Below are 15,997 nucleotides of genomic sequence, written 5' to 3' on the forward strand. Positions count from 1 at the left end.
GTCGCGGCTTGTCCCTTGCGGCGCGGTGGGAGGTTGGGGATGAGCTGGGAGGCGGGGCCCACCAGTCAGCGGGTATGGGCGGGGCGACCGAGCGAGAGGCGAGGGCGGTCGATCGGCACGAAGGGCGCTCGGGCGCGGGGCAGGCCGTGAGCCGAAAGACGGAGCGGGCCGTCTCGTTTGCCTCTGGGCCGAACAAGGTTTAGCTCCTGGTGGTGCGCGTGTGTTTTTTTTGTTTTTTTACAGAATGAAAACAAATTACAACAGACGAAAATAAATAAAATTTACATAGGCATATTATATATCAAAATGCTCAAAAGAATACCAAGAATAAGATGAACTATTTTCCAAGTTCAAATAAATTCCAAAAAAATTCATAAAAGTCAAACAGTGCTACTGTTGCATTTAAAATTAATAAAAATCATTTTTAAAATAGCAAAATGATTTCAAATATGTTTTCTCCTAATTTTCCATTGAAGGGAATCATTTTACCCTTATTTCCATTTATTTATTTTTAGGAGAAAAATATTTTGAACAGAAACTCAAATAACTCCCAAATGGATTTGAATTTGGAATTTCAAACAACTTCAAATGGAAAATGAGTTTCAAATAACTTCAAAGTGACTTCCAATTTATTTCTTTGAAACTTCTAACTCTCTTTCTTCAAATATGAAGAAGTCATTTTATCTTCCCTCATGAACTCATTGAGTTGCTTAAAGTTTCTAAATTTAAAATATTTCAAATGGAAATTCAAATTGTTTCCGAACCCCTTTTCATTTCTTTAAATGGAAGAAGTCATATTATCTTCACTCTAGGGTTTCGTAATGAAATGAATTTGAACTCGGGGAGATCAAAATGCAAGATGAGAAGATTTGGGAAAGTCCTTTTATTCCCTCTCATTCAACTTTCAAAAGGTTTTCAATTTCCAATCATTTTCACACAATCAATCACACAACAATCAAACAAACAATCTTAATTACTTATTTAATACAACATTCCAAAATTTAGAATTTTGGGATGTTACAGACTACCACCCTTAAAATGAATCTCGTCCTCAAGATTCGGAGAGGCTAGAAAGAAGGTTAGGTTTGGGGGGTCTCCTTGAAAATCCATTAATCCACACAAGGTATGGGGTGCTATGTAACGCCCCGAGACCGATGCGCCAGGTGTCTTCCAGTTATTCACCGTCGTTGCCATGTCATTCGCTTGCGTGTTGCATTTTATCATGTCATCATGTGCATTGCATCATCATGTTTTCAAAACCTGCATCCGTCCCGGTCTCCTCGTTCCGTCTGTTGTCCGTCCTGAGCTCAGACACACTTGCACGCGCCCGCGGCATGTCCGAAATAGTATTTTATAAGTGGTCGGAAAATGTTCTCGGAATGGGTTGAACGTTGGCGTGCGGTCGTACTTTAGTGTAGGTAGACCGCCTGTCAAATTTCATCGCGTTCGGAGTCCATTTGACGCCCCAACGAATAACTATAGCGACAATATAGTCGGTCTAACGTCGGACGTTTTAGGTCTCCAGAAACCTTGTCGGGCTGCATTTCCGTCTCTCTCTTCTCAGCCTGAGATCTCTCCTACACAGACTAGGCCCAGCCTACCCCCTCTTTACACAGTGCATCGACCCCTTGTGCGTGTCCGAAACTGTCCCGGACCCGACCCGGACAGTCGTCACTGTTGGATCCGGATCATCCCCAAACGTCTACAAAATATCACCGTTTTATTATTTGGACTCCCTAGCTATATTATTCGCGATCGCCCGATTACGATCGAAGGGTCCAACCACAATTCTATTTCCATATATATAGTCCAACCCCTTCCAAATCAAGCCAACCCTAGGGGGTTTGTCCCATCGCTGCCGCCACTCCACCAAATCCCTCTCGGGATCCATCCCCTCCTCGATTTCACACACCAGCCAACCAAAACCAATCCCTCCCGATCCACTCATTCCACCAGCGACCAGAGGAGCTCAAGCCATCCTGCAGCTGCCTCCTCCAATCATGGCGCCACCAGCCATGGAAGTCCACCACCGAGCCGCCCCGTGCCGTCCCAGAGCCTCCTTCCCTGTTGACCGCGCCCATCACCGCAAAGTCGTGGTCCCGTTCCCGCCGTCCGCTGCCCTGTTCGAGTGCCCACATGGACCTGCGCCACCAAGCTCCTCCCATGGCCGCCCCGCCGCCACGTCCGACCACCGCCAGGCGCCAACCGTTGCCGGCGTGCAGCAGCAGCCACCAGGACCCCTCGTCATCTTTCTCTCCCCCTTCCTCCGTTTTGCTTTTCTCCTCCTCTCACATCTCGATCTCTTTCTCGTTCTTTTCTTCTCTGTCAGGGAACGAACATCACCATCGCCTGCTGCAACCGTCGTCTCGATCCAGGCGGGGTCGAGCTCGACGTCGACGACTAGCGCCTCGTCTAGTTCCTCGCGTTGACCAGCGCGCCTCCAAGTTCTAGCGCCAAGTCCCGCGCCCTTCCTTTGGCGAGCAGTCATAGCCATCGTCGCGCCCTGCTTCGACTGAAGCCGATGCCCTCCTCGTCCCCGCGCCTCTGCTACGCCAGAGACTGGCCTCGTCGCCGCCCAGATCCGCCGGATCTCGCCGCCTCCGCCATGGATTCCTCATCCCCGACCTCTTCTGCTGCTTCTGACGTCCCACCGTCGTCTTCCCGGAGCCCCAAGTTCCCTCGCCGTCCTCTGCATTGCGCCGTTTCCCTGCTTCTGCGTGCGAGCACGCGAGGACGACGACAAGCGCCGAGTCCTCCTTCTCCTGTTGACCGCTGCGCGAGGCCCAGCTGCCCGGCCTCCTCCAGTTGGGCCTAGGCCCAATGTGATCTCACCCCCAGCGCCCCACCTTCATTTCCTGCTGTTGGCCCAATTCGTGTTTCGGCCCATATCATGTTTTTCCGGCGTCTGCAAATTTGTGTATTAATCCTGAGACAACAGTTTTGCAGTTTAGTCCCTAGAGTTCATGCATTTAATAACTAATTATCCATGCATCAGATTAAAACAATTTATATATGAAATATGCTTAGTTTTTCATCTAGTTTCATAATATGCTACTTTCTTGCCATGTTAAATTTTTTAAAATGTTGTTTGTTTAAATTTGCTTAAATAACTTGCTAAAACCGTTTAGATCATAACTAAATAACCGTAGCTCGGTTTCTAATAAACTTTATATGTAAATGGGGTAGAATTTTGCCTAGTTTAACATGGTGGCATCACTTTGCAAGTTTAACAACTATAAAATTTGGTTTAGCGCAGAACAGTACCAAACCTAATATATGCATATGGGGATTTACCGGAATTGTTGTTCGTTGCTTCCGGCCTCATTTAAACTTGACTAGATAGGTAGTTTTACTTTGCTTCACCCTCTTGCCATGTTTAACAACATTTAATATTGTTGGGTACATAAACAAGATCGAACTAAATAAGTCACTGGTGTTTCATCAATATGCAACGGAGTTGCATATTGACCTCCACTTAATTTGTAGGGTGGTTTGTGCACTTTGCCATGCCATGCTTCATTAAACCGGACATGCATCATAATTGTTTGTGCATCATGCCATGTTTATGTGATGGTTATTTACTAAGTTGTTTGCTCCTTTTCCGGTGTTGCTTCTTCGGGTTTGTTCTGATAACGTCGTGTTGTGAGGATTCGTTCGACTACGCCCGCTTGTCTTCTTCATGGACTCGTTCTTCTTCCTTGCGGGATTTCAGGCAAGATGACCATACCATCGAAATCACTTCAATCTTTGCTTGCTAGATGCTCGCTCTTTTGCTATGCCTATGCTACAATACCTACCACTTGCTTATCATGCCTCCCATATTGTTCAGCCAAGCCTCTAACCCACCATGTCCTAGCAAACCATTGTTTGGCTATGTTACCGCTTTGCTCAGCCCCTCTTATAGCGTTGTTAGTTGCAGGTGAAGATTGGAGCTTGTTCCATGTTTGGAACATGGTTATTTTGTTGGGATATCACAATATCTCTTATTTAATTAATGCATCTATACACTTGGTAAAGGGTGGAAGGCTCGGCCTTATGCCTGGTGTTTTGTTCCACTCTTGCCACCCTAGTTTCCGTCATATCGATGTTATGTTCCTGGATTTTGTGTTCCTTACACGGTTGGGTTATAATGGGAATCCCTTGACAGTCCGCTTTGAATAAAACTCCTCCAGCAAGGCCCAACCTTGGTTTTACCATTTGCACTAACAACCTACCACCTTCCCATGGGTTCTGTAGACTCAAGGGTCATATTTATTTTAACCCCCCCTGGGCCAGTGCTTCTCTAAGTGTTGGTCCGAAACGGGCAGCCTGCGGGGGCAACTCGAGGGTTGGTTTTACTCGTAGCTTGACCTATTCGGTGTGCCCTAAGAATGAGATACGTGTGACTCCTATCGGGATTTGTCGGCACATCGGGCGGCTTTGCTGGACTTGTTTTACCATTGTCGAGGATGTCTTGTAACCGGGATGCCGAGTCTGATCGGATTGTCTTGGGAGAAGGAATATCCTTCATTGACTGTGAGAGCTTGTGATGGGCTAAGTTGGGACACCCATGCGGGGATTTGAACTTTCGAAAGCCGTGCCCGTGGTTATGGGCAGATGGGAATTTGTTAATGTCCGGTTGTAGAAAACCTGAAACTTAACTTAATTAAAATGCATGAACCGCGTGTGTAACCGTGATGGTCTCTTTCCGGCAGAGTCCGGGAAGCGAACACGGTGTTGGAGTTATGTTTGGCGTAGGTTGTTCTAGGATCACTTCTTGTTCATAGTTTCTCGACCGTGCTTTTGCCTTCTCTTCTTGCTCTCATTTGCATATGCTAGCCACCAAATATGCTAGTCGCTTGCTGCAGCTCCACCTCATACCTATTACCCTACCTATAAGCTTAAATAGTCTTGATCGCGAGGGTGTGAGATTGCTGAGTCCCCGTGACTCACAGATACTTCCAAAACCAGTTTGCAGGTGCCGATGTTAACGAGCAGGTGACACAACCGAGCTCAAGGAGGAGCTAGTTGAAGACCTTATTCGTTTTGTTGTTCCCTTTCCAGTCGATCAGTAGTGGAGCCCAGTTGGGTTGATCGGGGATCTGTGTAGCATTTGGGGTAGTCTTCTTTTATTTTGGTTCCGTAGTCGGACCATTGATTGTATCCGGATGATGTAATGCTTTATTCATGTATTGTGTGAAGTGGCGAGTGTAAGCCAACTATGTATCTTTTCCCCTTATGTATTACATGGGTTGTGTGAAGATTACCTCACTTGCGACATTGCTTTCAATGCGGTTATGCCTCTAAGTCATGCTTCGACACATGGGAGATATAGCCGCATCGAGGGCGTTACATGCTACCACCCTTAGAAGCATGGTCACAGTTCCAACAAAACTCATTTACTCCATCCTTTGCGTTTACAGTGTCGGTCTTCTCATATTCTTCGAGATAACTCCTTCACTTGTGCTCTCCCGGTAAGGGCATAACCTTTTCCTCAAAATCTCGAGTCCTTGCATCAAAATAAGATCCTTCTGAGACTTGACAGGTCTGGCGCCAATGCTAAACAACTATTGAAAACCTCATGGTGGTCGACAATTTTTGGTTTCTCGCGCAGGAAATGGGTCTGGGTTGAACCTCACCGCATAACCTACGATTGGCAACAGGTGCGTGTACAGGGTCTCCATCGTCCTGCCATCCTAAGGCTTTTGGTTTGTCGTGTCGACACTCTTCTAGGGTTTTAAGGCTCTCTCATTTTCCATCAACATATGATAGTTCACGATAGAAGTCTTCGATATGGGGGCCAATCCATCTCGTACTTGAATCATTACCACATACGCAGATAGTGAATCACGTATTCTAACACTTGGGCATCCTCACAAGCATTACAGAACTTCTCTTCTCCACGAACTGGGTCCGGATAAATCCATTCGTTCTACAAGCCAAACAAAACCTCTATCGTTTCTTCACAACTCTCGGGTTTACGTAACCTCCTATGGAACGTCTGCTGATGAACTTACAGCTTCTTCTAGAATTCTTTTCTTCAACAAGATTGTGCTTGTTTCCTTATCAAATCCTGGGTCCTATGGGTTATGGGCCCACTTCAAACTTGTACATCTTGAACTCATCCTTGGAGTTACTATTGTTCCATAGTCCAACATTACATCTCCTCTAAATCCAATAGCACTTCATTCCTTCATACTCTTGGGGTAGCCATCATAACTAAAACCAAACTCCAACTCATTTGTCCAAATTCCACTCTATGCAATACATTTTCTTTTCCATTGGTCAAGTGTTCACACAAACAAGTATCGCCAAAAAATGCACTGGTTCATCCATAATTCATATTCTCTTCATATCAAATCATTTATTATATCCTTAACCACTACTAAAAGCTCAAATTTCAAAAGTACTTTATTACAAAAGCTGCCATCCAGATAGTTTGGTATGGTCAAGCATTACTTCCATCTTTCTTCATTTGCCCTTCTTGAAGATGCTTTAGTCCCACTGGAATTGTACAATGTGGTCCTTGAAATCATCGACCTTTTGCTTCATCATGGTGGCCATGAGCTTTATCTCCATCATCTCTGCATGCACCTCCCTAAGGTATTCCTGAGTATAACGAAGTCTGGCTTCAAGTATTTCGCCAATCTGACGTATGGCTTCCATAACAGCTTCACGAACAGAGTCGAAGAATGTTGCTCGTGGTACTTGAGAAATGAAAAAGTATTGCCCCATAGTCTTTGGGCAAACTCCCTTCACACGGAGGAGGTGTACCTCCATGTACCAAAGTTCAACTCCATTCTCCATGAAAGGATAACCCTTGTAGGCTGCATCTCCTTCAAGATGAATATGCTTCATCATGTCCTTCAGGACTTTTGGGTAATCCTGATCACTAGTCAGGGTCATGATCGTTTCTGGGCCCTTGAAAAAAGACTCATAAAGGGTTCTCATCTGCAGGTATAAGATAGAAGGGGTACTCAGGATATTGTATGTATTTCCTTTGGTGAAATGTGGTTATTTTTCTGGGAAAGGTTTGGGGTCAGCTTGTCCATGCGTTCAAGGTTTAAGTCTGGGTGACATAGTGAGAGAGGCACTCACAATCAACAAACAACTCATAACATTTCATATGAGATTCCAAACACATCCACTTTTATTGCTTCATGAGCTATTACAATTTCCATTTCACAACTCAACTCAACATCCCCAATGAAAATAAAAGTGTGTTCCAACTTTATTACATGCTTTATTCCAATATCAAGATCTCAACTACTCATCTCAAGCTTTCCTCGGGTCTGAACATTCCCTGGAAAAATGTCCTACTTCCTTTGCAGCGTAAACAAATGACTTCAGACAAATCCAGGGGCTTCCTGGTGGTTATCTTGGCTCCTTGGGTTATTGGCTTCCTTGCTGGGCATTTGCTAGCATAATGACCTAAATCCTTGCACCTATAACAAGTGATTTGACTCAGGTCCTTTTCTGCAAAAACTGGGTTGTTCTGGGGACACATGCACTTTCTCTTCCTGGACTTCTTTGTTCCGACCAATTCTTCTATCTCATGTGGATCAAACTCCACTTCTTCCATCGGGAAGTTTCCCAGATACTCTTGGCTTTCCTTCGTGCAATACTGTGAAAAATGTCCTTCTTCTCCACATGAATAGCAAGCATTGGAGTAAAATCTGTTTAGGCTTTCTCCATCAGGGTCGTCAACATCTTCTTTCATCACTGGTTTTCTTAACCTTTTCCCGAGGGCTTCTTTCACTGCTTCCTTCTGCTGCTTGGTAATTTCTTGTACCTTGGGATAAATATGACACTGGGCAGGGTAGTGTGTAGTTCCTTCACACAAGAAACAAGTAACCTTCATGGTTGGACATTCTTCAGCTTGGTGATTTCCTTCACAACGAGGGCACCCACCCTTGTGTTCTTCACGGGTATGTCCTATCTCACCACAAATCTTGCATGCACAAGGTTTCTTCATTTTATTGCCATAGGGCTTCTGAATAAGACGAGACCTGAGTAGAGTCATCTTGAATTCCTCCCAAGTTTTTGCTTCATTACATCCTTGTATGGCCTGATGCATTTCCCACCAGGTTGCAGCACTTTTTGTAAAGTACTGAAGAGCGTATTGAACCTCATACTTCCTTGCAACGAAATTGCTCCTGAAGTGATTCTCCATGTTTTGAATCCATAGCTCTGCCTCCAACTGAGTGATCAGTTCAGAGAATACAAGTCCATCTTCATTCATCATCTATTGGGTCCAAGGGTTTTGGGATGAGATACGAGAGATAGAGAGATACACACAATAGACACAATATAGTTTTGAAAATAAGTTTTATTTGTGGCTGTCAGGAAAACACACACAACATACGACAGCTCACAAATCATCACATCTAACGTGAGTATACAACAAGGGTTTGGTCTTCTAAAGGTCATATAAATCTTGGAATTCTTCAGTGTCTTCAAATTCTTGGAGTCTTTGACTGTTGTAGCTTCAATTCTTCCAGTGTATGGTGAAGTCCGATATCTTGGCCTTCTCGGAGGGGTCTCATCAGTTGATCCTCCGTGTGGTCAAACGGAAAAGGATATTGTCTAACTATTCAAGATAAAAGGAAAGATTTGATAACACTCAGAAAAGAAGAGAGGTAAAGTATCTCTTTTTTAATAAAGTTTTAGAGAATTCCTTTCCTAAGGGTTTTCCAGTTCCTAGGGTCACGTCCTACAGTCAACATGTGCTCTGATACCATCTCTGTAGCGACCCGACCTCAAACGGTCAAGCCTTTGTGTATCCGTGCCATCCCTGGATCGGTATGCTGGCACACACAGTACATCAATGTATATATCAAAGTGCAATCACATGTATAAATAACGTAAGATAGATATATATATACCTCTTAAGTCTCAGCGGAAACAAACATAAGGGTGTGGAGTCCCATCAACACCAACGGCAAGTTGAGTGTAGACCGTAACCCTACAACATAACTCTTACTCGTCGTAGAAATTCCTGCAACATAAGACATTGCAGCCCTGTAAGTCAGTACATTGAATGTACTGGCAAGTCACATCATAAGAATAATGAACCTATTTGTACATGCAATTTGGCTGGTGGAAAGCTCTAAGTTTAGTTTTTGCATAAAGCTAGTTTTTCCCTAGAATAAAAGATATTATTCTACCACTACTGTATAGCATAGGATGAGTTGGCAAACCCAACTCAATCCATTCCCAAAGTTTCATTTAAAACCCAATTGTTTAATTAAGAGTGATGAGATCTCCCAGCATTTCCACTACTAGATGCTCAAGTTGTCCGTAACCGGGGACACGGCTAATCGATTAGGTTTTAACACTCTGCAGAGGTCTGCGCACTTTTCCCCACAAGACTCGATGGCCTCCCTTGAAGTTCTCGCACTGCCTGGCGTTTGAGAACAGGATGACCGAGACATAGTCTTTCGAAAGTATTTCCCCTTAACCCACGGATAGGCCGGTACACCTACTCATTCGACATCTGCTAGCCCATCCCGCAAGGGGTCACACTAACTACCCAACTAAGCCAGAGCCCATATTGGCTTGTGATTGCACACGTAAGCTTCAAGACATAAGAATACGATTGATCTCTTTGAGCCTGGGCGGCCGACCACTAGTGGTGCACCACCATGGATTAACCATGCATGCTCCCACTGTACTTCACCACCATTCAAACCAAATACCACCCAGGGGTTCCACAGTAAGCTTCTATGAATCCAAGGCCCCCCCTAGCGCCCCCCCCCCAGCGCCGGTGACCACTCCGGTCCCGGCGGCCACCCAGCTCCTACCAGTGGCCACTCCGACCCTGGTAGCCACCCTTCCCTCAAGATGGCGCCGTTTTCTCTCAACTTTGACCATGGGAAGAAGTTTCAAGTGGAGATGAGAACCAAGTTTGGTCACCCAGTGGTGTTCTCTTCGGGCTTTCATCAAAAGGAGTTCACCATGGTGGTTTCGTTTTGCCGTTCATCTTTTAAGCTTGATGTTCACACAGTTAGTGTCTCTCTTCTTGCCATGTTCGGGGGCTATGCCCAAGGTTTTCGTGTCCGTTTACTTCGAGATAGATCCTACAAGTTCTCAGTAGCCTCAAAGTCTGCAGGGTTTGAGATATATAATGTGGGTAGAATCATTGAAAAGGATTTTGAGATGGTTTTTAGCCTGTGGAACTTTCGTGGCCCGAATTGGCGTCGGGAAGAATCTCTTTACTATGAAGAGCTCGATAAAGAATGGACTTTGGTGGGTAGGGCTGGCAAGGCCATTGTTCCTCACTCCGGTGATCACCGGAGCTACTCTACGGTGGTCAGAGATGGTAGATCAGTTTTCGAGCAGTTATCGGAGCTCAATCATGAGGGCAATACTCAGAGCATTAACCACAATTCAACGCAACATAATTGTGCCCCAGTCAGGCCACAATTGGTGCACAATGAAGTGCAACGTACCGTTACACGTCATCATGTGGTCTGTCATGCATGCCGGGCCAACGGCCACTTTGCTCGTTTTTGCACCGTTCCGAACTTGACTGGGCTTTGGCCTTTTATACCTATTAGTACTTTCCCGAGCCCACCAGAAAATGCTTGGGCTAATGGCGAGGTTGAGTCTTGGTTTCACTGTATTGGGCCGGCGGCACAGATTCGGCAGGTGACATCATTTAAGGAGCTGGTCAAGGATTTTTTCCAAACTTCCAGCCGAGACCTTCGCCTGCCTCCTCTGTCTCCTACACTGATACCACCTCCACCTCCGCCCACACCTCGACAAGATCGCCTGCGCTTCCATTGCTGTCGGAGAGGGCTCTGGTCGCCTCCCTACCAGAGCCGATCGAGATGGCCAATATCCCCATTGATCCTCAGTCATTCTCCCCACATGGTTTTCAAGTTCAGGTGATTGAGGGAAGAATTGGGGTTTCTCGCGCTATTGTGATTCATCGTCCCAGAAGGCACGAGGACTAGGCGATTGCTAATATTCATCCGCACCCTGACGAGGTATTTTTTCCCAATGTTCGTGATGTGCTAGAAGAGTTTCTTCAAGGAGATGCTCACGTTGGATTTAGAGAAATTCAGCCATGCCCGTTTGGAGAGGCATATGTGCAGTTTAGGCATGTCAGGGATAGGGATAGGCTCATCCAGCAGGGGCCGCATGCTTTCGGAGTTGTTTTCATCTCCTTTACCAAACACAATGAGGGTAGAAATTGGCGCAGGGTTCATTTCAACAGGACCTGTTGGTTGCTCTTTGTGGGTGTTCCGTTTGATTATTGCAACACTGAAGATATTGTGTCTGCTATTTCCAAATGGGGAAGGATGATTAGTTGGGATAAAGATTATGCGCTCAAGGGGAAAATCCTAGTAAAAGCCAGAGTAACAGAGTTGGATGAGATCCCTAAGAGCATAAGATGGTATGAAGGAGAGATGTTTGAGGAAGACTCCTGGACTTGCTCTATTGAAGTGCTATTGGAGGAAATGATGGGTGGTGGACCTGCTGATGAAGACCCCATTCCACCTGATGGTGTTGACCCACACCCCATTCCACAACATGCCAATGATTTTCCAGGGTTCCAACCTCGGCCAAACCACAATATTCATGCCCAGAATGAGGACTGGGATGCTTCGGAAGAGAAAGCAGAGCAGGAGCAGCACTGGGCTTTTCCTCAACCTGAGCCTGTTCAGCCTCCACAGCAACAAGTTGTCATCCCTGCATTGCCAGAAGAGGGGGCACCCAATAGTAGCATTACAACAACTGTCTCACTGTCTGATGGTTTGTTTTCCTTAACTCATTCTGCTAGTGAAGAGGTCAATTAGGGAGTTCAGGTTCCCCAATTTGGTCAAGGACTGTTAAACATTGCATTGGCCTATAATGCAATTGAAGAAGAGGAAGATCAAGTGCCTCAGAACAATGTGGATAATGTTCAGCAACAGAATCCAGTATTAGAGCTAGCTTTGATACCTCAGATTCAGGATACTAAACCTCATCGGGATTTGCAGATGGACCACATGACTGATAAGCTCAATGATGGTAGACAAAATGAAGTTACGAACAATTCTATGTCTGAAATGAACACAATCAGTCAGGGGGAGGCAATGAGAGATCTTTCTGCTACTGATGCACTGGTTGCTGCCAGCACTTTGTCTAGACCAACTGTCATTTCACCACACACTCTGCTTCCTGATGAGAAGGGCAAGGAAGATGTCCCAATTCCACATGTTGGCACATCTACAGATCCTAATAATAAAGGTAACTATGGTACTTTCTCATTGCCAAGCTCTGCTTCTATGTTTGATTTACATGAACTGGCTCAGAACCATGCTTTGGAAATTATTGATGGTTCTCATTTAATGTTTGAAGAAGGACTTGACCTCTGGATTAAGCATTTTGCACCAACAACACAAGGAGCTGCAAACACTTTCAAAATTCAAATACCAGTAAGTTGGTTCAACTTCATACTACATTTGTTGTTGACTCCTAATAAGTTCGGTTGGACAATGCACTTGCTAAAGTCTGATGTGTGGAAAATATTGACTGCCAATTGTAAACAAGAGGAAACTATGCTCTTTCATATACCTGATGGATGTTCTACTTCCCAGGCACCAATTTGCAAAGATTTCCTCCTGGGGCAGGGTAAGGAAAATGAAGGTGTTGGTCCAGCAGCTCACTCTTCTAGTGGGGCAGGCAGTCCTCTCCAACAAGTCTCCCCAAACAAATATCTTCCACTGGGGGAGGCTATTTCAAGGAAGAGAAGGGAGAAGGAGCCTCTGGTTGAAACTGAGGTAAGAAGGAGTGACAGGATTAAGAAAGATAATATGGGTTATGGAAGAAAATCTTGTGATGCTAAATCCTGTTTGCCATGTAATGCAATCCCACCAGTTATTCAGAATTCTGTGGTGAAAAACCTAACTAAGTCTTTCTGTAAGGTTGCTGAGGATGAACTTCAAGGCAAGTTGTCCAAGAATCCTAAAAAGAAGGGGCAGGAGGAGGTGGCCAAGGTGTCCAAGGCCACTGGGCAAGACTGCAATACAAAGATTGTCTGATGATGACAAGACCACACCAGAAGAGCTGGAATAGCAGAGTGTCCTGCTGTTCTCTTTTGGAATGTGCTTTCTTTATGTTTACAGAAAATCCTAAGTTCAGAACTTGTTCCATAGTGCATGATTATCCAGAAAGACATCTTTTGTTCCTTGTCTATAATGGATTGGTGTGTAAACTGTGGCACCCTTTTGTGGGAATGACATGTGATATTCCTCCTATAATTAATGCTCTGCTTATGCATTACTTGTTGCTCTGGCATGGGCTTCATTTAAATCCTGTGCAATGCTTGTATGCTGGGACTACTTGTTTTGCAACTGCTTTATTTGTGATTCAAAGTAAAATCAACTATTGGGATAGACACCAGGGATTGGACCTGGGTGTACAAGGACACACACTTCTGGTTTTTAATGAATAACAACTGAACCTGGAATATACTGAACTAGAATGTGAGAGGTATTAATTCTTCAGATAAGTGGCTAGCTATAAGGCAAAAAGTGGAAGAGAGTGCTGTTGGTATTGTGTGTTTGCACGAAACAAAGAGAGAGTTCTTTGATTTAACATATATACATAAAGTATGCCCATAGAGATTCAATAAATTTGAATACTTACCCTCCATTGGGGCATTTGGTGGCATCCTCACTACTTGGAATGGAGCATTATTTACTGGAGAGTTGATGTTTCAAAATAAATTTTCACTATCCATTCAGTTCACTTGCAACACTTCCTCCAAGTCTTGGATTCTCACAAACATCTATGGGCCTTGCAATTATGAAGACAAGATTGAGTTCATTGAATGGTTTGGAAATATTCAAATACCTAGTGATGTGGACTGGATTATCATGGGTGATTTTTACTTCATTAGAAAACCCGAAGACAGAAATAAACCTGGAGGTGATGTTAATGAAATGCTCATGTTTAATGAAGCTATCAGTGAACTGGGTTTGATTGAACTACCCCTCAAAGGCAGACAATTCAGTTGGAGTAACATGCAGGATAGCCCCCTTCTTGAGAAGTTAGACTGGTTTTTCACATCAGCTGCTTGGATGACCAGCTACCCAGATTCTATTGCTCTACCCATGGCTAATCCTATTTCTGACCACCTTCCCTGTATGATAAAAATTGGCACAAATATTCCAAAGTCAAAAGTGTTCAGGTTTGAAAATTATTGGCTAAACCACAGCTCCTTCAAGCAAGTGGTTCATGATGCCTGGAACATCCCAGTGGGCCACACTGATTGTGCAGAGAAGATTAATGCAAAGTTCAAGAATGTTAGAAGAGCACTAAAGCTATGGGATAAATCCCTATATTGTCACAAGAAGCAGATTGCAGAGCTGAAGGATGTTATTTTCCTTTGGGACTTAATTGAGGAATACAGGGATTTGTCAGTGTTTGAAACAAATTGCAGAAACATGCTGAAGTAATTCTTATTAGCAGTGCTCAACAATCAGAAAATCTATTGGAAACAAAGAGGGAAAATTAAAGGGGTAAAGTTTGGGGATGAGAACACAAAATTCTTTCACACAAAAGCCTCTATTAACCACAGACACAATCAAATTGCTATGCTGGTAAACAAGGACCAAGTTGAAGTCACTGATCATGAAGGAAAGGAAACAATACTATGGGATGCATTTAAGAGTAGATTGGGACAGTCAAATGCGCATTCTATGCACTTTAATCTGAATGACTTGTATGAAAACACAGTGGATCCACACTTATTCATTGATTTGGAGAAACCTTTTAATCACGAAGAAATTGAGGATGTGGTCAAGAATTTGCCAAATGATAAATCATCAGGCCCAGATTGTTTCAATAATGAGTTCCTCAAGATTTGCTAGGATATAATCAAATCAGATGTCATTGAACTTATTATGGCTTTTCATGCTGGGAATGTCAATCTTGAGAGTATCAATTCATCTTTCATAACTCTAATCCCTAAAAAAGAAGTGCCACTTACTCCAAATGACTTTAGACCAATTTCTCTGCTTAATGGAGTGCTCAAAATCATTACAAAACCTCTAGCCAATAGATTGCAAAGGGTTATTCTACAGATGGTGCATATCAATCAATATGGCTTTCTCAAGGACAGGGTGATACATGACTGCTTAGGATGGGCTTATGAATATATTCACCAATGCCACAAGTCCAGGGAGGAAATTTTAGTTATTAAACTAGATTTTGAAAAGGCTTTTGATACAATTGAACATGAAGCAATATTTGACATTTTTAAAGCCAAAGGTTTTGGTGACAGATGGATTTCTTGGATGAAAGTTCTTTTTTCAACAGCATCTTGTTCTATCTTGCTAAATGGAGTCCCAGGGAAAAAAATTACATCAAAAGAGGAGTAAGACAGGGGGGCCTTACTCTCCTCTAATTTTTGTACTTGCAGTTGACCTATTGCAATATATTCTTAACAAAGCAATGGGGCTAAACTTACTCTCTGCACCACTTCAAGTGAACTCCTGCCCCCATTTCCCAATTGCGCAGTATGAAGATGACACTCTGGTGATTATGCAAGCAGATACTAGGCAACTCTTCTGTCTGAAGGCCTTACTCAACACTTTTGCTTCTGCAACAGGGCTTAAAGTGAATTTTGGGAAGTCATTTCTGGTTCCTCTAAACATCAATGAAGACAGGATTGAATTATTCACAAACACACTACAATGTGCCAGAGGACATTTCCCTTTCACTTACCTTGGCCTTTCATTGGGAATATACAAACCCACTGTGGAACAATGCTTACCTCTTGTCAACAGGATTGCAAAGAGATTGGCAGGTATTTCTATTTTCATGACCCAGGCAGGAAAGTTGTTGATGGTCAAATCAGTGCTCACTTCTTTGTGAGTATTTTTCATGAGCTGTCTGGATATCCCTACCACAATAAAGAAACGAGTAATAAAATACCTAAGACACTGTCTTTGGAGAGGCCCTGACATGGAAGACCGCAGGCCTGATTTAGTAGCTTGGCACAATGTGTGCAGACCCAAAGATC

At 44.0% G+C, this 15,997-nt stretch overlaps 2 protein-coding genes across 2 annotated transcripts; both read left to right on the forward strand.

Annotated features, from left to right (window-relative positions):
* Positions 1-1,837: 1,837 nt before the first annotated feature.
* LOC147964533 (uncharacterized) lies at positions 1,838-10,872 on the forward strand. The gene is made up of 2 exons (XM_087527149.1): positions 1,838-3,712; positions 4,951-10,872. The coding sequence occupies exon 2, from the start codon at positions 9,823-9,825 to the stop codon at positions 10,870-10,872; it is 1,050 nt and encodes a 349-aa protein (XP_087383275.1). The 5' UTR covers positions 1,838-3,712; positions 4,951-9,822.
* Positions 10,873-13,994: 3,122 nt separating this feature from the next.
* Positions 13,995-14,429, forward strand: LOC147964534 (uncharacterized). Its single transcript, XM_087530016.1, has one exon. The coding sequence runs from the start codon at positions 13,995-13,997 to the stop codon at positions 14,427-14,429; it is 435 nt and encodes a 144-aa protein (XP_087386142.1).
* The last annotated feature ends 1,568 nt before the right edge of the window (positions 14,430-15,997 follow it).

This window comes from Triticum urartu, chromosome 6A (assembly GCF_056163025.1).
Source record: "Triticum urartu cultivar PI428250 chromosome 6A, HENAU_Tu73, whole genome shotgun sequence".
Lineage (NCBI taxonomy): Eukaryota > Viridiplantae > Streptophyta > Magnoliopsida > Poales > Poaceae > Triticum > Triticum urartu.